Source organism: Rhea americana, unplaced genomic scaffold (assembly GCF_003343005.1).
Source record: "Rhea americana isolate MKP2758 unplaced genomic scaffold, rheAme1 scaffold_18, whole genome shotgun sequence".
NCBI classification, from domain to species: domain Eukaryota; kingdom Metazoa; phylum Chordata; class Aves; order Rheiformes; family Rheidae; genus Rhea; species Rhea americana.
This window is the reverse complement of record NW_028185927.1, coordinates 5,083,868-5,111,704: the sequence shown is the minus strand read 5'-3', so window position 1 is coordinate 5,111,704 and position 27,837 is coordinate 5,083,868. Positions and strand designations below refer to the sequence as shown.

The following is a 27,837-nucleotide window of genomic DNA, read 5'->3' as shown; positions in this document are numbered from 1 at the left end:
AGCGCGCCGCCAACGGCCGGGCCGCCTCAGCGCGCCGGGAACGGCTCCGCGGGCCGCCGCGCCGAGCCCCGCGCTGCTGCACCTGCCTCCGCGGCCGCGCCGCGAAGCGCTGCCGAAGCGAGCGGTGCGTTTGGGACCTACACCTGTGCCTCAGGAGCTTGCGTTGTTTTCTTCCCTCCTGTTCATATTTTTCTCTTTATTTTTTCTACTTTTTTCATCTTTTCATATATAAAAAGACCACTGGAAATCGCGAAACTGTTAACTGTTGAAGGCTTATCCTGGGGAAGTGCACCCGTCCCTTCCTTTACTGCTCACAAGAACAATGCGTAAAAAGTATAGAGAGGGGCATATTTGGAAGGCCGATAAACGCACGACTTTCGGTGCTGCAGCCTGATCCAGCGGCCTCCCCACCTAGAAAAACGCCCTCCGAATCCAAACTCTTATTTTATTTTTTTTAAGTGCAGACTAACGAGATTAAATCTGAAATACTTTTCATTTGCAGCATGTGAAATTAGATCACACCTAAGTCTCTTTTTTTCGTGTTTAGACTTGCTTTTCTTACTCAAATACACTAATAAAATTTTAAAGAAGTTGGATTAGGTAACTTTGAGAGGCAGTGCCTTACAGTTCACTGGAGAATCTAGTATGGGTGCATAGGGTTAAATATTTTTTAGGAAGTTTTGTAAGAAGCATTATCATACTGGGCATGAATGTAACAAGCAGGAACTGATAACCTCGTGTTTCTGTAGAAATTAAGCCCCCCTCCCCCTACTTCCACTGTTTTGAATGCTGCCTTTCTAGCCGCAGTTTTTATTATCGCATAATAAGATGACTCTCAGGTATTTGTGGATGCTCCTGAATTATGTTTTGGGTGTATGTAGCTTTGCTAAAGCTTTAACATGGAAAGCATCTTGTTAAAACATCCTTCAACTCTGAAAAGGTTTGAAGATTTCAAGTACTCTGACAGGCTTGTTTATACTGCAAGGATGTTGTCATTAAGAAAAAATATGAAAGACCAAATTCCATATTCAACCAGAGTTGATGAATTTTGGAATAAATTCAAAAYTGTGTTCATGCAGGCTATCTCTAGAAATGTTAGTGAGTGGTTAGCACACAAGTCAGGGCTAGTATATTGTGTTTGTACAATAACTGAAGTTTATTAAATCTCCTTAGACTTTGCATGAAATACTGTTGCCTTTCCTGCAGAAGCGTTCGATAGGCTTTTTTTTTTTTTYTGCCCCTATCCTTTTTCTTTGATATTGTTTAGGTTGGGTGAAAATAGGTAGTTTGATTGATCTGTTCAGTGTTTTTTACTTAGCAGTGTCTTCTGGCACAATTGAATAAGCTCAAATTGAGTGTTTGTGGTATAATCTACTACAGAGCATAGGCTCGTCTTCTAGCAATTTAAAAAATGTTGGTCCTTGTCTCTGCTAGGTGCAAAGTGATGTTTCAAGTAGCTGATGTTCATTGGAAAAAAAATTCTCCTTCTCTTTGCTTAAACAAGGGCAAGTAGGGATAGAGACACTTAAAAAAAAAAAAAAAAAAAAAAAAAAGTAAACTGATGTAGTATTGTCTTCCCAAGTACAGTTTGATCGAGACATTGGCTTTCCTGTCACGAAACAGCAAAAACAACTTTTTTTTTAAATCTGGATTGCAAAATCTAATTTTGCAATAATAACTTGATTTCTTTTTCAGTGAGAATAAGTACTGTAGTACTTATTTAGATTTGAACTAGATCAAGTAGGCTGTATAAATACATACAGTAACCTCAGTTCACCCCCGCCTCAATTGTTTTCATACTTTTTATTACTATAAACTTTTGATTAAGACTTGAATATTGTTTTCTTAGTTTTTACAAAGTACAAATTTACAAAGCTGAAAAGCTTCTTTGCTATTAGCAGCCTTTGTAGAGATGAGTCGAATTACAAATTTGTATTATTTCTCTCTGTGTAAGRGAGCATGATGCTAAGGCAGGGAGAACTTGGTAGACCGGTATTTTGTAAAGTAACTTCCCGTTTAAGTGTGTATTTCCTTTTTAATCTGAAATACCTTCTCATAATTTTGTAATGTTTAAAAGGAGATACAGTGAGGTGACGATGTTTAATTGTATTTATGAAGAATAACAGGAACTGAAGGAACTTCAGAGATGTTCTTAATGCTTAGTTTTAACAGTGGAGGGCCAGATTTGTGGATAGGTCGACACAAGAGCCTCTCAAGCCTTAGTAGCATCTGAAAAAGCAAGTAAGTTGGGATGTGTGAGAAACGCGTTACACCAGTGGGATGTTGTTTTCAGTCCTTGACGCCTTGTCTGTGAAAGTTAATAGCTGACATAGATATGCAGTGAAAATTATTACTAAAGTATGGAAAGTCTTGCTCACGAAAACAGCCTGGAAGATCAGATCATTTTGTATAGAGAATGACTGATCTAAAGAGGGCGTTTGATAAAGTTATGAAAATAACAAACAGTATAGATATAGTGATAGGGCTGTTTCTCATTCTTGTTATAAAACACAGGGGAAAAAGAAGGTTGGCATCTTCAAAACAAACCAAGAAAAGGTTTTGTAGATTGGCCTATGGAATTCTTCGTCAGAGTCAAAAAGAAGTCTGTCTGTTTAAAAGGCTATTTAAAGTGTCCGTAGTCAAAGGTGTAGATTGTTCTATTTCGTTGAAGAGAAACCCATAAGTTTGAAATACRTACCTTAATACATAATTATCCTTTATATGTTAAATGATAAAAGCTTTTGCCCTTTTTTTCTTTAATGTTATGTGCATTATTTTGCAATGTAGATTATTGCTCGCTTCTGGATACAGGCGGAGTACAAGAACACTGTTGTGTTTCAGAATGGCAAAGCTTCTTTTGTAAATATTCTGATACCATAGCCTGTAGATCATATATTGGAGGCTCGTAAGGGATTCATGATTAAAAATAATAATGATTATGAATTAGCCATTCCACTGAATTTTTCTGCTTTTTTTTCCTGTCTCTTAAATCTCACTTACTTAACATCCTTTTCTCGTATTTTACATTCTCCAATATATAAAATCCACTGTTAGAAGAAGCATACCCAAAACTTGTTTTTAATACGTTAAGATGAATGAAAGTAAATTACTTGAAGCAAACATGTTCTTGAAGCACAGTAAAATACAGTGAATTTTAGATTCAATACAAATACTTGTTAAGCTCAAAAAAGAAAAAAAGCCATCTAATTTCCAGGTTGGGTTTTTATGTCCATTTGCAAGTGCAGTCAGCACAGAAATAAGTAATTCATTTCCAAGTTTTATTTTTGAATTGCCTTTTATCAAATGTGCATTTACTAGAAGGATTAAACAACTTTCAGTGATTTGTTGATGATTTTTCTGTTTGGCTTACCTTGTATGAATAACTATGTAATGTAAATGCTAAGAGACATCCAGATGAGGAATTAACATTAATTCCTTCAACAAATGTAACTTGGTTTGTAGGCTTTGCTCCTTAAATAGCTGAGCTGATGTGAACCTCTCCACCTGGGCAGAGCACTGCAATCTCATTTGACTTCTTGCAGCCAGATGGGACTGTGCTGGAGAGCTTCATGTACTGTTTTGTATGAACTTCCTTCTTCATATTGTCAAGACTTAGAGATCCTGAAACTGTGAGAAAGCCCAAAAGACAATAAAAACCTAGATAAAGATGTAGATAAGGCTGTACGCATGATGTGAACAGCAAATTCACTTGCTTTTGTGAATCTGAATTGAACGGGGAATATGATCAAGTATACTCTTTCTGTTCATGGAGAAAGTAATTGTGTTATTCCTTCTGCTGTTCGGTATTTTGTATGCTTTTTGCAAATCTCTTTGTGAGAATTTGAATATGCCACAGAGACACAGAAGAGGAGAATACTGCAAATAAGACCTGCTGCTGTACTGTTGTGTTTTTTTTTCTCTCTCATAAACCAAGTTAAAGTGAAATACTTACAATATTGTTAACAGACTAAGCCACAGATGATTTTGATGTGCTATATGTAAATAGGTAGCTAAACCCAAATAACGGTGTCAAAACTGACTGTATTTTTTTTTACTTTTTTTTTTGGTAAGTTTGTGGGGGGAAAAATCCACACAAAACAAAAGAGGAAATKAGCTACAATGAAACTAAATACACAAAGGATTGTTGTATGCAAATAGAAAATATTTTCCTCAAATATATTTCAGTTACTCGTGATCATTACAGATGCAAAATTCTAAGATTACTGTAAAAACTTTATAGAGGAGGGTTTTTTTTTTGTTGCTTTTTGTTAAGTTCAATGCTGTTGCTTTAAATAGCACAACTGCCCAGTGTCCCCTCACAAAGAATAACAGCAGCTCTTAAAGGCACACTGTCGATTTTAATCTCCTCCTACTCCCTTTATAGTCTGTCTCTCTTCTTCTTCTTTTTCTTTTTTCCCCTCTTCTCCTTTTACTTTGGTGGGTTTTTTTTGTTTTTTTTTTGAAAAGTATGTCCTGATAGATTTTGAAAAATTCTTATGGTGGTTTCTGTTTTCTGACTAAGGATAACTATCTAGAACCTCTTGGTAAGTGCGACACATATATGTAGAGAGATAGAGCTGTATGAAGAACTGAGTAAATGTTTAACTTTATCCATTGAAGCCAGTGAGACTTCTTAAAGTATTGTGACGATAACAGAGAAGTAATGAAATGTAGGGCAGGAAGAGACCTGAAGAGATTGTGTTGTATGTATCCTTCACCTTAAAGTCAGATATCTAGCTCGTTCTTTAAAACATGAGACTAACTATTCTATACCTTTAAGAATGCCTCGTTTAATTTTTTGCTGATATCTAATCCGATTCAACATGACTGACAGCAAAAGAGGATGTTCTGTCCTGTCTCTAGTAGTCACGAAGAATGACTGACAACCATCCACTTTGTATCAGTTTTTAAATTTAAAGAATAATTTCTATCCCTTTCTCYCTTTCTTTGTTCCTCTGCTTCTCTTGTTTAAGCAAGACCACATTATTCATTACTACTTCCAGGTTTTAGGCTCATGTAGTGTCAAATAAGTAGACAAAAGTGATAGAAAAATTCTGTTACTTTAGAGCTGGTAGATTTTATTATGTGTCTTTTCCTCTTCTTTTTTCCTTTCTTCTCTTGCAGCTGATACTCTTGCTATTTTTTTTTCTGGCTCTAAGGAATCCTATGCTGATATAGAAAGGATTATCTGAGCCACGACCCTCCATTGTCCTTAATCCAGAGTTTCCATTTTCATTTACAAAATATTACGGTTGCATCTATCCATCTGCAATGAACATCATCTGCATCAGTATAACTGATGTGCGTTTGTTAGCTTGAATTTGCAGGGAGCCTGCAAGAAGAAAAATTAGTGTGAACTGTTTTCTAATCCTGTTGGTAGAAATGATTTTAAGATATCTATACTGAACAGTTCTGGGAATGCTACATAATRTTTTTCATTTTTGTTTGTTTCATTTTTTTTTAAAAGGTGCTTATCTTCAGTATAGGTATCTCAAGTAGCATGCAGTGTTCTGCAAGCACTGTGTATCCACTTTGAAATAGCAATGTCAGACTGATAGAGGGCAGAATAAAATTAAATTAGTCGTGTATTGCASACATGTAAATACTCATTTGTTAAGAGTTGTAAAGGAAGGCAGATAGAATTTGTTGTCTGAACTGGGGCATACTGAGAGCGAGCTGTGCTGTAAGATCACTGATCCACACTGTATGGTATGTTTTAACATAGTTTAGTGAATAGCTACATTATCTGCTTCAACTAGAAACTATTTTAACAAACCACTGTTTTTGTAATGCCTGTCAAAAACTGACAGCTGTTGGCTAATGAACATTCTTCTTTGTTGATCCCAAAGTAATAACTAGTAAGTAAGCAACAAAAACAGGGTAATTTTAGCATTAATTGAAAATGCAGGGAAGGAAAGAGAACCAATATTTGCTAATAGAAAACAAGGGAGGAGAATCTTTAGGGGAAAAAAAATAGTTAAATGCTTTCTGTAAGAGCAGTACAAACAATAAAGGAATAAAAACTATTTAGAGAAGTGTTTCATATGATTTTTTTTTTAACCTCTTCCATCTTTTCGTTCTGTGAGCTAAGGTACTCAAGATCTGAAACTTGTCAAGTTTAAACACGTTTTTGTGATCTTAAGGATTTTTGTTTCTACAGTTTTAGACCCTCCTGTTGCAAATATGTGTGGAAATATGGGGGATTTGGGGAAGATAATGACATATTAAACTCAGTGTGGTTATTCTTGGGAATATTTGTTTGCAGCTGTGTTGGTCATGATGCTTTGTGATTAAAATGAATGGGACTGTTGCAGTAGTGAGAAGAGACTTTGATTTTACAGTAACAGACTTATCAAGCCGTGCATAATAAAAATGGAAAATAACCCTTGGGTGCCTTGTTATGACAGCAGTGTGCGTTAGACATATGGTAGTGGTAGTGTTGAACTCCATGTCATCTACAACTTACATAGAAGTAGAGCTGTCCTTGAACTTTACGCTTGTGGAAGATATTTGTTGCTGTATTAATTGTGATCAAACTGTACATATCAGCCAGAACTTAATCTCTTTTTTTTTTTTCCCTCTCTCCCCACCCCCTTTCTTTTCAGTGATTTTTTTGAACGCACCATTCTGTGCAACAGCCTTGTTTGGAGTTGTGCTGTCACAGGTAAACCAGGACTCACATATCAGGAAGCACTGGAATCGGAAAAGAAAGCCAGGCATAATCTTCAAAGTTTTCCAGAAGCACTCATCATTCCAGTTCTCTACTTGGCCACCCTTACCCATCGCCCACGACTTCATGAGATCTGTGATGAAATCTTTGCTTATGTCAAGGATCGCTATTTTGTTGGTGAAACAGTGGAAGTAGTTAGGAGTAATGGTGCAAGGTAAGGATATTTAAAAAGTAACATTTCTTTTTTGTTTGGTATAGAGATGTGTGTGTGTGTGTGTGTATATATATACGCACACACACACATATATATATATACACACACACACACACATATAAAAAAATATATATAAATAATATTTTTAAAAATCAGGATAGTAAACTCCATCAAACACACCAGAAGTTGTGTGTGATGTTTTGGCTAGCAGTGGTGCTCCTGTTCCTCACTGCTTTATTTAAGAGTAGGATTGCATTGCTGGCCTTGGTATCTCTTTACTTTCGTTAGAAGCAGCTGTAGAGACAGCACAGTTCTTTCAGGTCTTGACATAGTAGCCTTTCCTTGTGAGTGACGGACTTGCCAAGGAATATCAGGTCCCTGGTGTGTTTGTGTAAGGAAGGTGGGTTGTTTGTTTTTGGTTTTGTTTGCATCTTTTTTTTTTTTTTTCCCCACCTCATCACAATGCAAAGAGTGTATTGCACTTTCTGTGGTTAGACTTTCTTTAAGGTCAAATGAGGTTTTGTGTGGCCAAGACATAACTAAATATAGTGTGTGTGTTTGAGGGGGGTGGGGGAAGGAGAGATATACTGGACAATCTGAGCATGAAGATTTGGAATGAGATTTAATTAGAAACTAGGGGAACCTAGGAATTCAAAATCATTTAAAAGTTTTGATGAGGTCTGCCAGAATGAAAAGTCTAGATTTCACACACACACACACACACGCGTGTGCACACACACACACACACACACACACACTCCGGTAGTGAGCAATATCATGAAGAATATTGTACATGATACGGAGATACAGTCTCAGAGAAGTGAGGAACTAAAAAACGTTTGTAATAGACGTCTGGCTGGGATTTAGTTGTTTTTCCTTCTCTGGCTCTGTGTTAAGCTTTCTCTTGCACTTATTTTATATATTGTAAGTATTTTTATCGTTGTTTTCTTAAATGGATAAAAGCATTCAGTTAGAAGGTTGAACAAGAAGATTGCTTAGTGAAAATTTGAAGATTTTTGAACTTCAGACATTTTCTAGTGTCATTGGTATATATGTTTTGTTTTACAACACTTAGCTAGTCTGAGTCTTCCCCCAAGCAACTTTGGGGAAAGGGCTACAGAAGGTCGTTTTGTCAAAATGAGTTTGTAGGCTCATGTAACTGAGGTTTAAAATGGAAAGACTTAAACATGCTCAATTAGGGAATACCTGCAGAATGTATGTTAAATGTGGGATCAGCTGTTTCTGTTTTGCCAGAGGCGAGGTGCCGGCTTCCCCTTCTGAATGGAAGGGGATCAGCCCATCAGCTTGTGGGTAGCCACGGGTCCCTGGGCGTGACCTTGTGGGTACTGGGTGACGAGAGTGGGCTGGCCCGAAATGGTGTTCGGAGTCCCTGCTCCAGCTGGGCCTTGCCTTTCTTCGTGTGTTAGTACAGATGCATGAAAACAGTTATTCTGTGGGKTTTTTTTGCAGTGGCTGATCTAGATATTCTTTAAAAGCAAATTTTGTACTACATTATGAGAAAATTCCTAAAAGAATGTGCTGATGTGCTGCAGGAGATGATTTGTAAGGAAATTTATATGGATACGTAAGCAAGGTCGGTGCTGAACAGAGTATTTCCTGACTTAGTTCTTCTAAAATGTGAAGTCTCAGTCTGCGAAGCTGGGACAGAAGAAATTCTGTGAAGCTGTTGCCTTTACAGGAAAACCATGTCCAAAATCTATCTGTCTTTTTCATCTTTAGACTTGCTTTAATAAGTAGACCCACATTACCATTAATATTAAAATAATTTTGCTTCTGGAGTAAGTTTTGGTCTCTCTCTCTCTCTCTCTTTTTTTTTTTTTTTTTTTTTTTTTAACCAGAAAACTGTGTATTATGAAGTGGAGGCATAGTTTTGCTGTGGATTTTCACTGCTGAATGGAAAACCTTTCATTTGTCTTCAGTCTTTGAAGATACTGTCCTTTTCCAAACTGTTAACACAAAGAATGTTTTAGAAGAACGTATTTTTTTTTCCAAAAAAACCCCTCCCGTCTTTCTGCTACTTTTCTAAACTCCTAGCTAAAATACTTATGCTTGTACATCCTAGCTTTCCATCGCTTAAATGAAAAGTAAGCGTAAATGAAGAAGCAAGAAAACTTGCTTACTGCATCTGATGAAATACAAAATCCTTTTCACTTCTTTTTTTGACTGTCATAAATCAATTTTTAAATTTGCCCAAACAAAATGGTTTCTACTTACAATGTAAACTAAATTCTGTTCTGAAAGTTGTGCTATGATTCTGTCTCATGAATATGGTTCTAACTTCTTTTTATTACCTTTTTTTTTTTTTAACTGGCTTTTAATTCAGTCGTCTTGGTTATTTAAAATTGTGTAGAGATACATATCTAACAATTTTTTATTCATGTTCTAGTTCTAGAGCAATACATTATTCAGATCTAAGGTAAACTTCTAAAACCTGTGGGGTGAGCTAGATAGATTTTTATCTGAATTTTCAGTATTTTGAATTATATTTCTGTCAAAAATTAAACTGCCAGAGGCTGTGCATTTTTAAACTATGTAAGTGTAAACTGTGTCTGTTAAAATGAAGCATAACTTTCTGCAGCTGATTGTATGCCATTGATATTCTAGACAAAAGTATGGGAGGGAGCTGCTTCAGCCGTTTGAATCTAGGAAACAGTGCAAATAACATGATACTGCACAGGGATCTTTATGCTTAGAGATACATGATTTAAGAATATAAAGTGAGAAGAGGTGAGACAGTTGACATTGACCTGTATTTTAGAGGACTGCATTGGGGATTAAGCATACCAACTCATGCTATTTGCAAATAACACTGCTGTTTAATAAAGTGATGTGTTTGTGTTTTGTGTGGCTTATCACAGGCTAAACTCTTACTCAATATATAGTTTATTCAGACAATATAGAAGTTGAATAGCTCTTTCTGGCTGTGATTAGGCACATTGTCTTCATCTTTTCTAACTAAAGTGGTCATAGTCCATCCCCAATGAAGTAGCACCTTATGAGACCAACAGAATTTGGCAGCTCATGAAAAGCCATTTGTGTAGGTGTAAACAGTCCCACTGCATTCACATATAAAGCTTTTTGCGCATATAGTGTTTGCAGGATTGTTTATTCTCTGAGCTCTATGCATCACTTAATGTGAAACCTACAGCAAATGCATGTGTAACAAGGGGTGAATTGAGGTTGCTCAGGCAATTTAAGTATTGATGTTTTATAACTGTGAACTTTGCAAACGTAGTACTCATACAGTAGGGATTATTTTGATACAGCTTTTTAGACTTTGAACAAAGTAAATAGGAGGAAACCTAAACCTTAGAAAGGTTAGGATTTTGCCTTAGTAATATAAATGTTTTTATCTTGAGCATATGAAGTAGTCTGTAGTACCATACATAATGGACAGTATCTGAGAAAGGTAAGAAGACCACTGCTTTTTGTAGAGGTGAAGCAGAAGAATTTTGAGAATGGTGATTCTTGTAAACAGCTTAGGTGTTCTGGTGGTTATTTTTGTGCATCACTTTTTTTTYYTTTTTTYYTTYYTTTTTTTTYCCTGGTCTTATGTCCCTTATAGGCTCATCTGACTTCTAACCTTTTGTTGTCCCACTCAGTTTTGACTGAGTGGGCAGGCTGCTTCTGCCTTGTTGCTGAGGGCTGGTAGGAGGAACTTGGAGAGTGTGGGAGGTATTTTGTCCTTCCTGTTAAGTTATGTCTGGTGCCTTAGCAATCCTTATCAACCAGAAAGAAAAATTGCAAAGAAAGCCCCAATTAGTCCTATGATATGGCTTGTCCAGGCGGTGTCCAAAAATGATGCGTGCAATTTGATAGTGTAGTAGGAGCAACAGGGAGCTAATTCTGTTTGCTCGAAAGTCTTCAGATGTCCTGATTAAAAGTGGCCAACCTTTATTGGTTTGGATGTGTTTTTCTGGCCAGGCTTGGGCTGACTTTTCTCCAAACCTGACAGCTGTGCCSCGCTTTAAAAAGCAGAATTGTTCAGATTGCTGGTTAAAGAATTGTAGATTTACAGTTAACTGTATTGTATGTGGAAAATATTTAAACAGGCATAGGAATTATTCTAGTTTTTGTTGGGGAAAAAAATTAGAATAACATTTCAACCGTGATTAGTTAATAAATAAGTAGCTAATGGTTAGTTCACATTATTGAAATGGGAAGAAAAAAGCATTGACCACATTGACTGGAATGTCTTACTATGTTTGCACTTCAGAACTGGAAATTGAAGAGCCAGTAACATACTAATTTGGCGATCAGTCTTCTCCCCTCCTCCCCCAGCCCCTGAATGACATCTCTTGCAAGCTCTCCATTTGGTGCTGTCATAGTACTGTGTAATACTGTCAGTATTTAAATTTGTTAAATTGCTTTGCAAGGTACTAGAATCTGACATCAATTATTTAAAACTTGGAACTATATAGTGTGGAAGGCCTACCTGAAGTAACGGCAGTGGATGCCTCAGACTAAGCAGCAACTAAAAAAAAAACCCTACAACTACATAATTCACTCAGCTGTAGTACCTGTTCCTTTCTTCTTGGAAGTCAGCACGTATATATAAAATCTGTCAGAGGAAACTTTTGAGTTTGAAACTCAAAAAAATTGAGTTTAACGTGTATAAATAACTGACTTATAACTAATGTTCTGAGAGGATGCTATTATAAGAAATAGTGGCTGTCTTTATTAGGGTAGACAGCTGAGTAGTGCCATAATTGATCAATTCACAAGTTTGCAGTCTGACTTCAGCAGTGAAGAAATTGGAAGTTTTGGATTGGACAACTTCACTAGCTCTTCAGTTCCCCCTTCCTCGCCCTTAAAAATAGGTTATGTGATGCCTTTGCTTCCCCACTGAAGTTTGTATTCTGTAATACAGCAAGTAATATGGGACTTAATTAGACTCTCAACCACCTGCAAAGTAAAAACAAACAGATTATGTACAGGCAGTATATAAGAAGAAAAAATTCATATAGAACATGGTAAATATCAAAAGGGAGTATATTTTGCATTTAATTTGACCACTAGATGACCCTATTGCAAGAGAATACATGCCTGATGTCAGTAAGCAAGCAATAAAAAATTATTTTACGTGAACGTAGTGTTTTTAAAACCTTTTCTATGAGTGATCTGGTATCAACCATTGCCAAGCAGTAGGAAATGTAGATAATTATGGGACAGTCTTGCCTGCAAGTAAAACTTTTTTTTTTTTTAACTCATCATTTGTTTGACTTGTGTCCCAGTGCTTTAGAAGAGTTAATAGTGGATTAAACACTACATTAGGCCAATTAAAAGATTTGCATACTGTTTTCATCTCTTAAGTCTTAACTGAGACATAGAAGGCATCTTTGCTTGCTGTTTTTCATCTCTTAAGTCTTAACTGAGACATAGAAGGCATCTTTGCTTGCTGTTACTATGCCTGGTTAATAGGTAGGGAGGGTAGAAAATAACCATTGTAAGACAAAATATAGCTCATTTTCTAACTTCTTCACTCAGACTAGCAACAAGGTATTTGCATGTCTGTATAGACAGTTGGCTGCTAAGAACTAGGTAAAGTTAATATAAACCACCAGATGGTAAAAGGCAAAGTGTCTCCTTGTTTGGACTGTAACAACTTAACAGTGAATTTACATTTTTCAGTCACCAACCTGTTTTCCCCTACTCTGACAAACAGGTTGCAAAACTGACTGGAAACAGAGGCACTGGAGCTAATGCCTACAAAATCAGAAAGTTGATGGCTTTTCTTTTTTTTTTTTTTTTATTATTTTTTTTTATTTTGGAAAGGTGAATTTGAGTTCCAGTAACAAAGCCAGTGTGATGTTTATGATAGAGAAGGCTGACAGTACTGAAGCAGCAACTTAGTTAATAGAGCAAATACCAATTAGCATTCTTCAAGCACTGCTGGTTAAGAATCACTCAACTTTTGGCCTGGSAAGATCATGTCTAAGGAATTCACTTTCTACTGTCCTTAAGTCCTTTGGGATATAAATGTGTTTGTAGACTAATAAACATATTTGATTAATGGAAGCTATGAGGAGATGAATTCTGGAGAGAACCTGCAACTGACTTCTTGTAGGCTATTAACAGCTGTTACACCTATTTTTGGTTGCTACCAGCCTGTGTTAACTCTCAACTCTGTGCACACTGTCTATCAGAGTAACAGTATAAATTTAAAGGTATGAGTTTTGATTTGTTTTCTGATTGCTATTTTTTAATCATTAATACTATGAATCAAAGTCTGGGCAGTCAAAATGGTGCATATACTGGTGTTACTCTATTCAAAGTAGTAGTCAGGACTGTTCTAATTAAACAAGAGAGCCAGCACAGCTGTTGTGTAAAAAGGATTCTGTTGTCCTAAGCAGAAACACGTCTCACTCATTTCTTTGAATTTATCTACTGCCCTGTCTGCTATATGGCTGGCAAATGAAGATGCTAAAACTCAAAACCAAAAGCTCATAGCGCCCTTCAGGAAGTCGTCACGTGCCCCAAACTTGTCTCCTTGTTGTGCACTTCTGTGTGCGCATTAACCTGTATCAGGTATCTTAGTAAAAGGTGTGACTTCTTCCTTCAGATCTTACCTCACTCTTACCTCTCTAATGACTTTCAAGTGTATGAGCGCTGTTAGTACAAGGATATGAATTACTGCACTTACCTTGTGTTCACTTCTTAAAAACCTTAATCTTAAAAATCTTCAAAAGTGACAAAAACATGATGGTATAGCTTCTTGGTATATATTTATAAATTACTGCATCTTTTGCAGAGTTTCTGGTTCAACTATTCACATACTGTTAGCTTTTTTTTTTTTTTTTATTTTGGTATTTGGAACCCTTGTTCTGCTTTCACTTGAGTGTCTATTTTCAAAAGTGCATTTCCTCTTGCTTCTGACTCATTAATCGTTGCTTTCTTTATGTTAAATACTGGCCCTGAAGTATTCCTTTTCTTTTCCCTCCCCCCTCCCTGTGAAAAGAATCCTGCATTTCAGAAAACAGTGTTCTGATGGATTTTTAGTCCGTTTATTGTAAAGCATATGGAGACACATTTAATTACTTAACTAGCCCTTCAAGGAATCTGCTTGCTTCTTGACTTGAAACGGAGACATAGTAGAGGCTCAGACTTTTATTAATATCGTGGTAGGATCCAGCCTCAGCCTGATCAGAAAGCTGCTGTGCAGAGTGCTGAACTGGGGGGCAGGAAGAAGGGGTCTTCCTTCTGAGGAGTTGCTAACTTGAGGCCTTGGTCCAGCACAAGGGCCTACTCTGCGCTTGGGAAGAACTTTAATTAAGTAAAACTGCCTACATGTGCAGGATCAAGGTTTCAGCTTGACATCCTGCGATGCCTGTTACTAGCTGGTTAGTAGCTAGGCACCTCTTTTTTCGTCTTTGAATATGTTGTACTCTTTAGCTGCTTCAGCAGAGGTACTTGAAAATACCTGTGTGTCCCTGAACCAGTAATGGATTGTGTATGTGCCCCTGAGTTGCTTAACAGAGTGAGAAAGAAATTTGGGAAATAAGTTTAACTTGGGACACCCTTTGCTTTGGGTTTCCCTGAATCATATTCAGCTTGGACTACTGGTAAGTTTGAAGTATACACCATGTTTTGCCTAGCTATCTTGTCAGCTATCTGATACAGATAGTGCTAGCTTTCAATTATAGTCTAGCTTTCAATTTTCAGTTGAAGAAGGATGGGCCACTGAAATCACTGAGCTACCCAAGAGCTACAGTCTCTCAGGGCCTCTAAATGAGGGAGGTCTCACTGCTTCTCATTCTTCCCCTGCTGATGGCTTCTGGCTCCTTGCACGGATTCTAGTTCTCGTCAGACTCTTCAGTGAGCTGCTTTCAGTAGCTGATGTGCCAAACTTACCCAGCTGTGTTTACTGAGTTAGTTTTTTTTTGTCAGATCAGTTAATTCAATTTAATGGCAGGCATTAAATGATACTGAGTGCCAGAGCTACAAAAAAAGTAAGCGCTAGGGCTATGTGGCTGGAAGGAGGAAGGGCAAGGGAAGTTTTCCTCCTTTTGGCAGAGCTGATGTGTTAAGTCATCTGTGCCTCTCAGGAACAGCACCCTGAGGCTGGAGGCGCCGTTAGCTTCTGCCTGCCTTCAGCCAGCCACTTCCGTACTATCCCTTTGAGAATGGCAAGTCCTACCTTAAGGTTTTCTGATAGGTGTGTCAAGTTAATGTTCAAACTGCAGCCTGGAATTGTTCCTTTTGAGAGACACTGGTGGAGTTTAGCTTCTGAAGTAACTATGTCCTTGCCTGTTAGGTCTCCACGGGCACCAAAGGGCTGCCTCGGAGTCGGGACAATCTAAAGCAAAGCACTTCAGAGGACTTTGTGTTATATTCCTAGAATGCTCTGTAGCTTTGCAGTTAGGCACTGTGCAGTGTATTCTTGCACCTGTATCGTTTTGCAGTTAAAAAAATGATTATATTAATATATTTTACTTGTAACAGCATGGAAACACTGAATATTCTTTGAGGTCTCTAGAACTTCTAGATTACCGGAGTTCGTTATATTCTGTTATCTGAACAGCTGACCAGCTCTATCACAAGTTCAAGGAAATGGATAGAGGGCTTCCGGTGTGAGGTGTGTGCGTTATTTTAATTGGTGATACTTCCTCTGGCTTTGTTTACTATTTTTTGGACTCCCATGTTTGAATCTTCCAAAGAAAGAGAAGAAGAAATCAGATATGCCAAACATCTCTTGGAACATTTCCATCATCATATTTAGCCTATCTAAAGATACCTTAGGTAGCTTGGTTTCCGAGCTTATCAAAGAATAAGGCTGTGAGCATTAAGGCTATCACTGGGAGAGGTTAGAGAACCTGTCTTTGATAGCAGCTTGTGGTAAGACTGGTTGGGTATAGGGTAATCCTTTCCAGGTTTATCATTCTGGCTTTTAGCTGTCAGTTCCTGAGCCAGAGTCTTCTGGGTCTGTTACGTGAAATTTCATGCTGGATCTATTCTCAATTTATCTGATCGTTTTCTGAATACATTTGAGATTCCTACTGTGAGACAGGAAAAATTTTCACAATGTTTATTGTTATATGAAAAAAAAAATACTTCCTAATTGAGATATATGTTTGTGTTTATATATGTATGTGGGTTGTTTTTTGTTGTTTTTGTTCTGTTTTTAAAGATTGAGGCGTCTCCAGTTCTTATTTTCAGGGAAATACTGAGTGAGCATTCCTAAGTTGTTTTTCCCATGACCCTTATAAGACTCTCTGCAGAAACATTGGAGGAGGCAGCTAAAGATTGAACTAAAGAGTGTTGAGAAGGAACAAGTGTGTTTAAACTTACGATATAAAAGGTAGACTGGCAGCTAGAAAAGGCTTTTACTATTAAGAATGTGAGGTCCTGGAATAATTTTACTTTAGGAGTGTGGTATAACCAGTTCTTAAAATGGAGCTTGATCAGTTCATGAAAGGGATTATATATAAAGTGCTTGTCTGTGATAGCAGGMGTTGAGACTAGCCTGTCATGATTCTATATAGCTGGAGTTAAAGGTAATCATGACGTAATATTTAAAGACTGGGCTAGAGAATGTAAGAAAACTACATTATTTTGGTGGGGTTTTTTTATCTCATATTGCAGGAAAATACGTACTATCTGATTTGTTTGACTTTTTGAAGTAAGCTCTGTCAGGATCTCTAAGCTATTTGTCTTTTTAGTAAGTATTTAAGCTAGCAGACATTTCTTACCTTGTTTTTCAGCTCTTTTGTACCTTATGATATAAAATAATATTTATAATATTTGAGCTCAAGGAGTGTTTAAGATGCTGAGAAGAAACAGACCTGTGTTCTCACTAGAAGCAGAGTGTCTTTGCCTCCCTTAATCTAGGGAATCTGCTGCTACTAGCCCTGACTTGACTGTAGCAAGGCTAAGAAAAGTCTTCATTCGTAGATTACTTTTTTTCTTTAAAGCCAGAAGAAATGGTTGCAYCATTTTCTTTAATCTCTTCTCTATTGATTGCCTTTAAATTTCATTGGATTATGCTTTTATTGAGCGAGGCAGTGTGTATTTCATGTAAGGATTTTTTTCCCAAAGATTTCTGGTAATGATTTGAGTGATGAAAGATGGAGAATCATTTGTTTTCCTTTATAGCTTGCTCCGTTAATCATTTTCTGTTTAATGATATTTTTTTAAAAGAAAACTCTCTGGGAGATTCTGCTAATTACTGAGTAAAGTATGTAAGATATAAAATTTCTGCTCTTGCAGAAGATGTGATAACCCTGTAAATCACTGGGCTGCCAAATGAGTAAACAGGTAAATTAAATATTACTGAAATACTCAGTGACGAAGCATTCAAGTTTTGTTGAAGACGAAATGTGCGTGTGTGTGTGTGTTTAGTCTTTTTGCCCATTTCATGGTGTTAGGTTGCAATAAGTTTTAAGTTGTGAGTTAACTTTAATGTGGCTGTTTTACTACAATTGCAAATTTTGTGTGCATGCGCTCCCTCTAGTGTTCTTTARAAGTAAACAATTTAGAAAATGGACAAGTGTCAATAGCCTCAAACATTGGTGCTTTTAGTTATTTGCCATGAGAATTCATTTTAAAATGTTCTTTTAACTAAACTTCCTGGAAGTATATCTTACAATCCATAAAAAATGATCCTAATATATACATACATACTATATATATGTGTGTGTGTGTGTGTGTATATATATAGTAGCAGTACTAAAAAAAATTCTATGTATATAAAATTTTTTTAATAGATAATCTTTTTTGACTTTCAAAAAGCCTAATAATGCAGATTCTGCCATACAGTCAGATCTCCATTATCCATTATTTGGGTGCTCTTAGTTGCTTTGTGTGTGGTGCGGGTGTTTTTAACAGAGTCTATTTGGAGTTGCACAGCTAATTAACTTGGGCTCCACTCATCAGGAAAACATGCCTTCCAGAGTAAAACCCGCTAGCCTTGGAAGTAGGGCCAGCTGCATTTGAATGGCAGCGTGCCTGGGGTTAATAAGTCCAGTGGACTCATGCTGGCTCTGCGTGGTGACAGCACTGGTGTCCCCATGGATAATTAAGCATTGGTCATAGTGTTGTCTTTGCTCAAGATATATAAGGAGATTAAGAATTTTTTCTGGTAATGTGCCCTGTTTGAGCATCTTTGACAGACCCTTGGGGTGGACAGCTACAGGCACTAAGTGCTTTACTGCTTTTATTAACTGATTTAAGACTGCTTTAGTCTCAACTAAATTCACTGAATTCAGTGAATATGACCTAGGACATTTTAATGTTTTCAACCTTTTTTTTCCCCCTCTGTTGCCCCTACCTCCAATTTTCCTGTGCAGTTTTTTCGATGGTGATGCTTGCTTTCATAAAGATGCATTTGTTGTAAGAAATACTTCAACATCTAGTTTCCGTTTGCCAGTGTTTAGTTCAGTTTAGATAGAAAAACACTTAGAATGGGACTGTCTTAGATTTAGGCGTGATGCCAGGCTAATTCAAGCCTTGTACTTCATGTATTCTGTTGTATTTGTTTCAAGTGATAGTAGTTGGTGCCGAAAGGAGGAGAATTATTGTGTGTGTGTGTGTTTGTGTGTGTTTTCACCTCTCTGCACCCTTTGATATTGTAATAGTAGTACTTGACATTCAGTTTCTGCAGCGGGGAATTTTTGTGAAGCAGGTGAGGTTTTAGGAGATTAAGCTAAAAACTGTGCACCATTGTGTTCCAGTTAAGGGTGAAAGTTAGCTGTTAAGAATCAGCTATGATAAATTATCCAACATTTAAGTATCAATTAATTATACTCTTTAATATGTATTTAATTTTGCTTTTTGTAACTACCATTCAGCATTGCAAAGGGATAGACTTGTTTTGTCAATTGTGTGCATGCCAGATGGAGCCTTAATATGTGTCGGGAGATAAATGRACCATTATTAAGATTAGATGCATAATGATCATTTCAGCCTTGTTTATTTAGGTCATCAACAACAGTAGATGATGATCTTGTACAAGTGAAAATATTTAGGGATCAGAAAATCTTTTTCTCTTAGATTGCTATCAAATATGAAGGATTTGCTTGGTTTCTAGTTTTCAAGTAACAAATAAAATTAACTTTTAAAATATTTTTCAGTTCTCACCTAAGTAAACTTACCACCAAAAATTATTTAGTCATGACTTCAAAATTGCTGTCCTGACCAGTGAACCTGATTGTGTTGTTTTTAAGCATTTTTAAAATATTTATATATTTATATAAGGAATTTAATGATTTCTTAGATACAGGATAATGAATGCTTGAAGTGAGCATTTTACCTAGTGTTTCAGTGAAAAGCTCTTTTATATTTATTCAGTAGACAATGTAATATTTAGTTATTCATGCATTCTTAAAATAACACTTGCTATAACCTTAGACTTTTTTTGCATTAGTGAAAGACTTTAGTGGTAATTAATGTCTCTGTTTTATTTCAGGTTGCAGTGTAAGATTTTGGAAGTCATTGCTCCAGCCCATCACAACGGAATGGCTAATGGCCACTTTGGCAGTGCTGACGGAGACACGATTGTCATCAGTGATAGTGATGATTCAGAAACTCACAATAGTTCCGCACAAAACGGGTAAATGATGCTTTTACAGTATAAAGCAATTGGGTTAAGGGAAAATGAGACTACAGCAGATGTGGCAGGGTCTGATTGAGACAAATTAGTTGGCTTGCAGGGGGTATAGCTTTTGTGTATTCATCCAGCCAAGARCGACAAGCTGAACATTCACAGGTGCCTTATGCTGCTGTGGCTGTTAATGCTTTGTATAATCAACCAAAGAACTGTGCATTATGAGAAATGGAATACATACAACATAATTGTTGTTAATCTATTTGGAATGACAGTATCTCTGGTAAAGGATGGTGAAAAAGCCATGTGTGTCTGTCGCTAGTCCTCTCTGTGCTACAGAGCTTACGCTGCTGTATCTTGGAAAATACAGTAACTTTTATGTTTCCACAATCTGCTGCTACTTAGCACGATGCACTGCTTCACCTGCATACACTTCCATTGTGAAGCTCAGAATTGAGATGGACGAGAGAACGTGGTCTTACAGGGACTCTCTGGGGGGAATTTGATAGGCTTCATTTTTCATCTTCTGTTTAAGAGAGCAGTCTCTCCAGAGACTTAGCATGTTTGTGTCCAATATAGAAAAATGTGCAAAGTCTTCATTGTTGTATGCATACACACACACACACACACACACATATGTATGTGCTCTTATAGTTCATGAATTTAATTATGATTTTGGTGGGGGGGACTGTGTGTCTGTATATAACTGTGTATATGCTGCTGTAGCTTAGTGATATTGGATCAAGAACTGTATGGATATGCTACTGTAGCTTAGTGATACTGAATAAGAGAGCTTGTGTAGCTTAGTGATATTGGATCAAGAACTGTATGTATATGCTACTGTAGCTTAGTGATACTGAATAAGAGAGCTTGTGTAGCTTAGTGATATTGAATCAAGAACTGTATGTATATGCTACTGTAGCTTAGTGATACTGAATAAGAGAGCTTGTGTAAGTTTGATGTTTAATTTGGAGTATTTCTCTACTGACCAGTAATTGAGTTTATATATGCGGCTTGTTCCGGGAGCATGATGTGAAGACAGATCTCTGTGCTTCGCAGGCACAGTGTCAATGAAAGAAAAATGCTTGAAGTGGGCCTCACTCTTGTAGCTGGCAACATAGGCGCTGACAACAGGCTTTACATGAACTGCCGTTGACTTTGAGTTGTCGTGTGAATGTAGCAGTCAGTCTGTCATTTACTGCTGCATGAGGACTTCCATGTTCTGACATGCTTTGAATAAGTAAGGAGGAGCTCCTTATATGGCTAAGGAAATAACATGGGATATGAGTTTTAAAATTCTCTTTTGTCATTTTAAGGTAGTGCCCAAGTTGTTTGTGAAGCAGTCTTACATCTTTGAGAAAACAGATGCATCTTCTGTGTTCTACAAGGCATGGCATCTGAAGGATGTTATTCTTGGAATTAATACGAGTGTGCACAGAGCTTACTGCAGGATTGATCCCTTTATATAGCTGTGGCTTCCATATGTGCAGAGACAGTGGTAAGACTGAGGCTGATGCTCTCAGTTAATCTGTGGTTTTCCCCAAATGATTGCTTATTCTGGCAGTGTAGAGAAAGAAGAAAGATAGTTTGTTTTGCTTAGAAAGAGAAGTCTTGTGAGAACATATGAATAAACTTTYTTGAAGCACTTTTCTGAGGCATACCTAATAAACATCTATATTATAAACATAAATTGCAAACCTCTTAGAAAAAGACTAGCTCAAGACTTTTAGCTGACATTTTGAAACTAAGAAATGCAAGAGTGGTAACAGTGATTAGTCTTTTGGATATATTCAGATACCCGTAAGCCATATCTGAAATGCATTTCAGTCTGTTTTTGAATATTAGGTGCTAACATTCTTATACCCTTGCTCATACAATGAGAAACTCCACTGAACTGAATGACACAGTTTTGTAATTTGCATCCTGTAGGGACTGACTTTTGCTGGATGTGGAGAACCGTGGATGTGGAGAATACGGAGCTCATTAGTCTTGGAACCAGAGTGGAGTTGCTGTGCTCAGACCCAGAGTTTTTCCTCTGTGCCTGCACACAAATCCCCGGGTTTTAGGAGCTGCCCTTCATGCAAAGCTGCAGCGCCTTTACACAATGGTGCAGCAGATGCTCCATGTGTTTGTGGGAGTGGGGGAAGGGAGCACATAGCACAGATTGATGAGCCATCTGCAAATATTTTTCCTAAAGAATCTGTAAGGCTGAAGAATCTTAACTGAAAATAGATGTCATTAGAGATCCCAACCTTTCTCTGACCCTACTCTTGTTTGCTTGGGGTCAAAATAGCCAAGTATTCTGTGAAAGTACTGACCTTTCATATGGTGTTCTGCAGTAAAACCTTTAGTTATATGTGGAGAAAGAGGCAGCAACACTCGCACTCCCTCAGAAAGAGGCCAGCCACCTTGTAAGGCCTGAGTTATGAAGCAAAAAGTAGTCTTAGGTCTTAAACTGTTGATACTGTGCCTTAGGGATCCTCTGTTAGGATTTTCTGGTCCTTACAGTAACAGTCTTCACTGAGAACTCTCAGCACAGACCTCAGCAGTGTTCGTACGTTAAAGAGCTCTGTTCTTGTTACCAGCAGTGTTACTGGTAACATCAAACTTTGCATTCTCTTTGTCACTCAGCAGCAGATGGGGGATTCTGTGAAGCTTGTGCTGCCAAACGTATGCAATACTAGCTGCAGCTTAATTCGTGGCATTCCTTCTGCCAAGAGTACAAGTAATGTCAACCATGGACCACACCAGAAATACTGAAAGAAAAAAAATACTCTTCTTGGTTTGTTAAGCTAGTTCCTCRTAGTAAGTTTGGGTGCTTATTCAATCCAAAAGAATTTTATCATCTTTATTTTTGGGAATGATTAATTTTTTCTACAAATTTGGGTTTTGAAAAAAATACCGGTGGAATCCGGTGGATTTTTCACTGTCTTYATCCTAGTTTTCTGCCCTTATGCAGGAACGCTTTTTATAAGGGTGTATCAAAAGGTACAGTCATAGCTTGTCTTTAGAGTGGTACAGGATCTTCAGCAGCAGAATTTCTTTTAACTTTAATTTATTTCCTTCATTCCTCCCCCCDTCCTTCATTCCCCCCCATCCTTCTATCTCCTGTATCTAATAATAGTGGTTGTAGATCTTAGTCCACTTTGAATATGAGGAAGGACCAACATACTGGTTCTAGTAGGTTAAAATCTTCTTCAGAAGGTTCAAAGTCAGGATTCCATTGCTAGCTGCTGTTGTCTTGTCTCTAGACCAGTAYATTAACAAACTGGTACTGATCTTCAAGCTGTTGTTTTTCCATGTTGCAGRTCTAGTCAGATTATATAAAATATTTGAAGCTCCAGGTGGGCAGCTGCAATTACTCAGTATAGAGTAGTATGACTGGGCTTGTCAASAGCAGCCTTCAAAACTGTCTAGAGGCCAGCTTTTCTGTTGGATCAATATGTTGACCAACTAGCTCTGCATAAGGCTTGTTGAAGAGCATGGGTAGACTTCAAATGTTGTCTTATTTAGCTAACATTCTTCAGGTCCAGTTTTCCATTCCTAAACACTGTTCCCTTTTGTCAAAGGGAAGAAGAAAATGAGCTGTGCTTTTTTCAGTGGAGGACAGAATTCATTTTAGATGCATTCTCAATCCTGTAAACCTCAGTATTTTTCTGTGCAATTCATCTAATTTCATTTATACTGCAAGATATAGTTAGCTTCATAAAGGCTTGGCCCTGATAATCAGGACAGTCATGTYCTGGGCAGAGTGACTTTGGTACGCTAATCTCAGAAGTTTCTTAGTAAAGCCCCTATAAGACTATGCTGTCTGAATAGAACAACAAAACTTGATACCCCGTTCACATGGTCACCCTGTCAAAGTAGTTGGAAGGCTGATGAGATTTATGGTTTTTGTTTTTGTCCCCACCCCCCCGTGTTGTTTGAGCTGTTCTGTGAAGACTTTTTGTAGCATTTCTCTGCTGTAAGATGGGTCTAMTAATACCGTTGACACTTGTTTTTATATAATGCTTTATAAAATCAGATGATAACACTGTGACTTGTATGCCAAAGCATTTAAATAATCTGTATAACTTTTAAACCTTTTTTACATGTACTGAATAAATTTTTCTTATTCTTGTGCACTAAACAAAATTTAGACTTTAAGATTTACAGAGAAAAATCTAGGAAATCCTCTTGCAACAGTGTTCACTGTCTTTGCTTTCTTTCGTGAGAGTAGAGAAGACTGCGGAAGACCATGTCACAGCATGACTAAAATACAAAGGTCTTCAAGTGATGATAAGTTTAGTAAAACTTCCAGTAAAGTTTTCATAACTTTTTTTTAATACAGAAAACACATTTAAGTTCCTTATGTAATGGTGACTAGACTATTTTAACAAATTTTAAATTACAGACTAGTACAATGGCAAAAATRTTAAAAATCTTACCAAATTAGGTATGCTGAATTACTTATTCTTTACAGTTTTTCTGGGTTGTTTTGCTATTATGATTAGCTGTTTTTTTAAAAAAAATATTTTTGCTTAAGTTGGAGTAGATCTGAGTGATTGRACTTGAAACTTTAACTCAGTAACATGCAAGTAAGGCAGGCTGTTCATACTGCAGTGCTTATCTGTGGGTCTGATAAATACATTACTGTTTCCAAGTCTGTCATCTTTTCTTTCTCTTCATGTTTGACTMTCCACAGATCATTTAATCACTGAGAMTGTTTTTCTTTGGAAAWTTGCTCCCTTGTTTTGTGTTCTTCYCCCTCTTCCCATCAACATYGCCCCCCTTCCTTTTTCTGTGCTTTGCAGATACTTTTAGCTTTGATGCAGATCTAAAGCTAGTGAACTGGAAGAAATGGATAAGCCCTGTTTTTACTAATGGAAGTTGCATACTATGTTAAATATAATGGGGTATTTTCAAGAAGTCTCCTTTGTGTGTATGTTTATTTTACATATTAATATATATTTCCTGAAGAGTATAATATAAATATATAATTATAGCAAACATTTACATAAAGATTGATATTCTATGATTGTGTAGTTAACTCTTTGTTTTATTTTTAGGAAGAAGAAAGCCATAATTGATCCCTCTTTGTTCAAATACAAAGTCCAGCCTATTAAAAAAGAACTATATGAATCTGTTATTGTTAAAGCATCTCAGCTAAGGTAAAGATTAGTATATGAAAGTTAAAATTGTRTTCTGAGACTACTGTGTGAGTTGTGTAAGTCACTACAAGGATTTTTTGATATAAAGTAACATTTTTAAATAATATTGTAGAACTACTAATTAGAGACACTGGAACGAAATACTGTCCTAACATTTCAAAAGCTTTCTTGTAGCAAGGATTCCAAACTTTGCAAGTATTGGTACATACACCAACTCCTTTCAAATCTGTATGTCTGCACTGGCACACAGATGGGACCAGCTATTGCTGTTAATGCCTCTCTACTGCTGTAACTAATGAAGATGGGGAAAAAAAAATTGAGAACCCTATTCTATAATTTTTAGGTACTACTGGCATTGTGAGCTCTCTGTGCAAGTGATACTGATTTGAAATGCTGGAGCGGGTGCTGACAGTCAGAGTGCTTTATTGCTTTAAAGGAGCTGCAGAGATTCATATTTCTTAAATAACGATTTTGTTTTGATGACTTTCGTGAAAAACACTACTTTTTTWAAAAATTTTTGTTAAAAAGTAGGTTCATCAAAATTCTGTAATTTGGATATTTTGAAAAAGCTTCACTCATTTCAAGTCACTTTAGTTCCAGCATGAGTCTTTGAAGCTGAATTAGTTTTCTCATAAATTCTGTGTAATAGGCAAGTCACTTGATGCGTTTGGTCCGTGTTCAGCAAGTCATCCCTGTCTTCCAGTGCATTTAAGCTCATATTTAACTATAAGGTACTCAAATACTTTGAGCTATATGTGGTTTCTGGAAACATAGTTATCCTGGGTTGATCTTTTTCCTGTGAAGTAGTGCAGGATTCCCTGGAATGCCAGGAAGCATTTAGATGCACACTGTCCTGTGGCAAGGGATTGTACAGTTTGGCCAGAAACTCTGAAYTGTCTCTTACACTCGTTAGCTTGAGGCTTGTACACTTCACCTCCCCATATGTGAAATGTGAATACCATTCCCCTCCCTTTTTTTTTCCTTTTAAAAATCTGTTTATTTTCACCCTCTTATAGAACAATGGGACTTCAGTCTTATTTGCGGACTTTAAATGCCATTGTGATAGGAATGAATGTTTCGAGGATCTAGACAGGATGAATAGGCTGCTGATATCTGTATGCATGTGTATGTACATAAAAGAGGATATACTATATTCAGAAAAAGTTACAGATTCATAAAACATAGAATCATATGATCTGTTACATGTGTTCTGCACATAGTCTGCTGTATTGAAATGCTAGTTTAACTTAAAGTAAGTTATTTGATARAGCTGCCTTTTTTTTCCCTAATACAGCCGGAGGAAACATCTCTTTTCTCGTGATAGACTTAAACTTTTCCTGAAACAGCACTGTGAACCACATGACGGAGTCATTAAAACTAAGGTAAATAAGATGGAATAATATGTGGAATAATATATTGACATTACTCATTGTTTTTCTGTACTTTTCAACTAGTTACTCAAAATAGCTTTCTGAAGTACAACATTCTTAACTTTCTATTAGTGTTATATAGGAATTAGTATTTGACCTTTCCAAGATAGCGATGAATATTGYATTTTTTTCTCTGAAAACAGCTTTTTGTTTTCTCTTGTTTTTTAAATAAGRTGGTGCTTTTTCTGCACTCTAGAATTCAAGGAGAATTTAAATCTCCAAGYCTCCCCTTAGCTACTGGTTAAGAAACATCCCCAAAATGAAAATTGAGGGCCTTCATCTACAAAAAATATTTATTAAAGCATAATCTATTTTTTTAAGTAGTTTAATACATGAGCTGATTTCATTCTGTGAAGTCTGCAGCTAGTATTTCTAGGTTACATTAAAATYAATTGTTTCAGCATCGGTATAGTAAGTTAATATTATTCTGTTGTAACACTTTTAACTGGAAAAAGTACCTTATTGTAGATCTAAATTCAGTGAGACAGAGGAGCCCAGGTACCTCGAGTGAACTTTGGGTGTGGCCTCAGATATTGAAATTACTAAGATGAATATTTTTGTACTCTTATGTAAGATATATTGCAGTACTTTGTACAAAGCTCAGACTAGAGTTCACAGCCTAGCCTGCATAGGGCAGCTCTGATGACTTCTGTTTCCTTGTACTGTTCAAGGAATGGAGCAGCTCTCCTCACATTTCCGAAGTAAAAAACTGTTGCCCCTGCCATGCTGCCTATGCCACAGGAGGTCCTGCAGTCTCTCTACTGCATGTTGCAGCCTTGACCCTCAAATCCTTCTTATATTCTTGATTTTAAGAAGTAGTATATTTACTACATTCTGCATTTTGCATGTACATTACGAGGAATCTTCCTTGTACTCCTGTGTAACTTCATTTTGTACAGGAAAGTGCAAAGAGATGAGAGCATCAGTGAGAATCTTGCTGCTGAAATTTGTGGAAAATAATAAAGGCAACAAACTTTTTAAATGAATTTCTAACATTAGAGTCTGTCTCTTTTAGAGAAATGGAAAAATAGAAGAAGACAAAGTTGAGAGGGAGTTGGAGGGCATGTTTAGACTGTCCCTTGCTTGAACTACTTGAGAGGATGTTTTCCTTGATGCAGAGAAGTGGGACATAGTRTGCTGGATCTAGTGAACTGTCAATTTTTGTCACTTTTTCTGCCTGATGAAAATTGTGATATTCTATATATATTTGCATTTGTCATACTCTGTTTGAGGGTTTTTTGAGCATCTGTTTGTTCCATTGCTGATTGCCTCGCATTTCAGCAATTTCCTAGGCATGTCCTCACTGGCGTGTCTCTTTGTGTCATCATCAGTATTAATTGACAAGAGCRGGCTTCCCAAAGCCATGGTTTGAGGAAAGCTAACCTGAAGCTTTGACAACTCGGAACAAGAAAAATCATAAGTTTTCCCCTCCTCCAAAACTGTTTAAATGATAGAGAATTATGAGCTTCTTCAGTAAATTGCTTTTCCTGCTTTCTCTGTCAAAAGTCATCCCTGGCACATTCCAGTAACTTGTTGGAAAGTCTGTGTCCAGCTGTGTTTGCTAAAAGGTATCTAAATAAACACAATTTTACCAAATGAGGCCAAATACTTTTCTCAAACATGTACTGCTTACATATATCCTTTTGCTGGATTGACTCTACATTTGTACCATTTCAGAATCTTTTCTTCTTTTTTTTTCTCAGCTAACCAATTTTGAATTTAATAACTTGTATTGTCTCTCTGAATTCTTGGTTCATTATGAAGTCGGTATCTATGAAGAAATAAGAATTTCACAATAAATATCTGTTTTC

At 36.9% G+C, this 27,837-nt stretch overlaps 1 protein-coding gene across 4 annotated transcripts in view; it reads left to right on the top strand.

Annotated features, from left to right (window-relative positions):
- BAZ1A (bromodomain adjacent to zinc finger domain 1A) overlaps nucleotides 1-27,837 on the top strand; it is a 64,498-nt gene that overhangs the window by 1,215 nt on the left and 35,446 nt on the right. For all 4 annotated transcript variants that reach the window (XM_085301687.1, XM_085301689.1, XM_085301690.1 and 1 more), the window contains 4 exons: nucleotides 6,606-6,884; nucleotides 19,309-19,452; nucleotides 24,495-24,596; nucleotides 25,891-25,978. In XM_085301687.1, the coding sequence (XP_085157813.1) occupies nucleotides 6,606-6,884; nucleotides 19,309-19,452; nucleotides 24,495-24,596; nucleotides 25,891-25,978 (613 nt within the window). The remainder of the gene's footprint in view (nucleotides 1-6,605; nucleotides 6,885-19,308; nucleotides 19,453-24,494; nucleotides 24,597-25,890; nucleotides 25,979-27,837) is intronic.